At 63.0% G+C, this 2122-nt stretch overlaps 1 protein-coding gene across 1 annotated transcript in view; it reads right to left on the bottom strand.

Moving 5' to 3' along the window:
* Window positions 1-2122, bottom strand: part of VOLCADRAFT_97019 (uncharacterized protein) — a gene marked incomplete at both ends in the record, with an annotated part of 9444 nt that overhangs the window by 3489 nt on the left and 3833 nt on the right. Inside the window, 5 exons of the mRNA XM_002956015.1 lie at window positions 27-75; window positions 321-368; window positions 786-861; window positions 1150-1467; window positions 1600-1904. Of these exons, the coding sequence (XP_002956061.1) occupies window positions 27-75; window positions 321-368; window positions 786-861; window positions 1150-1467; window positions 1600-1904 (796 nt within the window). The remainder of the gene's footprint in view (window positions 1-26; window positions 76-320; window positions 369-785; window positions 862-1149; window positions 1468-1599; window positions 1905-2122) is intronic.

Genomic DNA, 2122 nt, shown 5'->3' with positions numbered 1-2122 from the left:
GGGGGTGAATGGGTGAATATGCAAACCTGCAAATATCAAAAAGGAACTCAACAGGGTGAGTGGGTTGAGGTCAGGCTGGGCAAATGGCGGGGGGAAGGGGAGACAAACAGACAAACAGACGGAGATCACGCAAACAAGCAGGCTGCTAACCTGGAGCTAGCCCAAGGACGGATAGGACAGAGACGTCGCACAACCACCGCAACCACCACCACCACTACGCCCCCAACCCCACCCCGCATACCGCCGCTGCCAACTCCAAACCCTCAGCTCTCCCCCCATGGCGGGAACCCTGACTTGCAGCTGTCGTACAGCTGACTCACCTTCCAGCCCTCAGGCCCCGCAAAGCCTCCCTCAACGAACTTCACACCCTGTGCGGTGCGGTGGGGTGGGGTGTGGAATGGGGGTCGGGGAGGGGGGGGTGCAAGAAGCAAATGGTCAAGCGTCAAGCAAAGGGATCGGAGACCCGCGGAGAGGTCCAAACAATAGGCCGGGGGGTGGGGGGTAAGACGAAGACGCACTACTGGCGAAGGGGGTTGGCGGGGAGGGAGGAGAGAGAGGGAGAGAGTTTCAAATGAAAATGGTGCGCGGCGACCGAACACCCTAACCCCACCATGACCTGATGAGGAATGCACGTAGAAGGAGAAAACAGATAGGGTAAAACCAAAGGCAACCGGACGAAGGGACAACAAGACCCGCAACACCAGCCCCCCGGCCCGTTGTCCGCCTCTCCCCTCCCTCGTTCCCTTTCTCTCCCCCTCCCCCTCCCCCACCACCGCTAGGTGTACCTGAGCCCCCAGCAGTCCCTCCACCTCCAGGTCGGACCGCAGCAGCAACACGGCCTCGGGCGCCTCCACGCCGTAACTGAGGGGGCGGGGGGGGGCGGGGGGAACCGCAGGGGGGGGTAAGACGAACCACGAAGGAGTGAAGCTGATGCCAAGAAAAGACTGGCAAGGCGGTGGGGAAAGTGACGCAGTGCTCTAGAATACACCACCAGACGTGAGAGGGCGATGAGACACCAGGGCAGGGACACCAAAAACTCGGCAGGTAACAGAAACCCGCAACCTCCCCCTTCCGCCCCTTCTTCTTTCCCACGACTGGACCGACTTCACCACCCCCCCGCCTTTCTCCCTCTTCCTCACGGCCACTCACGAGTCCATAAGGAACACCCGGCTGTCGCGGTTCAGTCCCTCCAGCTGTTTGAATTTTGAACAAAACAGTGGATCCACGGAGACCGTCACGGGGCCCGCCACAGGCGCCAAGGCGGCGGCGGCGGCGGCCTTGCCCCCGCGGGGCGACCCAGCAGCGGGGCCAGTGGCGGCAGCCGCCGCGAGCAGGCTGCCGGAGGGGTTGGCGAGGGTGGGCGTGGTACGGAAGTCGCAGTACGGCAGCGGTACGGTGGTTGCACCGGCGCCGCGGCGGAAGGGCCTCAGGTCTGGAAGCCCCTGCTCTTGCACGTCGGAGCCGTTGCTGTTAACGGGGGTTAGGAGGGGGACGGGAGAAAGGGGAGGGGGGAGAGGGGAGGGGGGGCAGGATTGCAGAAAAGTATTTTCGAATTGTATTTTTTCGAAAGATCCAGATGGATCCAAATCATTGACTCACCGGATATCCAGCAGCAGGGCCTGAGGGTCGTTATTGAGGGCGGCCGCGGCCTCCAGAGCTGTGACACCCACGGGTCGCATGCGCGCAGCGGCGGCGGCGGAGCCGCCGCCGCCGCCGCCGGCCTCGCCCCCGCCGCCGCCAGGTCCCCGCGTACGGCTGAGCGCCGCTCCCGCCATGGACACCAGCGACCGGATGACCACCGCCAGCACAGCCGCGATGGTGACTCCGCCCACAAGCGTCGAGTCCGCGGATCGAATCCCGCTGAGGGCGGCTTCGACCATGTCCAAGGAGGACTGCAACGTGGCCTATTCTCCGAGGGTGTGTTCCAAAGGAATGGGACAAAGAAAAGAACAATCGTTTTTGTTGTTGTTCTTGTTGTTGCTGGTGGTGGTGAGGGTGATGATGGTGGTCAGGGTGCATATGGAGGCGCAAATCGGCGCAAATCGATGGGAGGCCCTGATTGAAGAAAGGAAAGCGCCGCCCAGCACTGACATCCCCCTCCCCCTCCCCCTTTCCCGCCCTC

The sequence above is a fragment of the Volvox carteri genome (assembly GCF_000143455.1).
Source record: "Volvox carteri f. nagariensis unplaced genomic scaffold VOLCAscaffold_57, whole genome shotgun sequence".
Lineage (NCBI taxonomy): Eukaryota > Viridiplantae > Chlorophyta > Chlorophyceae > Chlamydomonadales > Volvocaceae > Volvox > Volvox carteri.
This window is presented reverse-complemented; position numbering and strand designations above follow the sequence as displayed.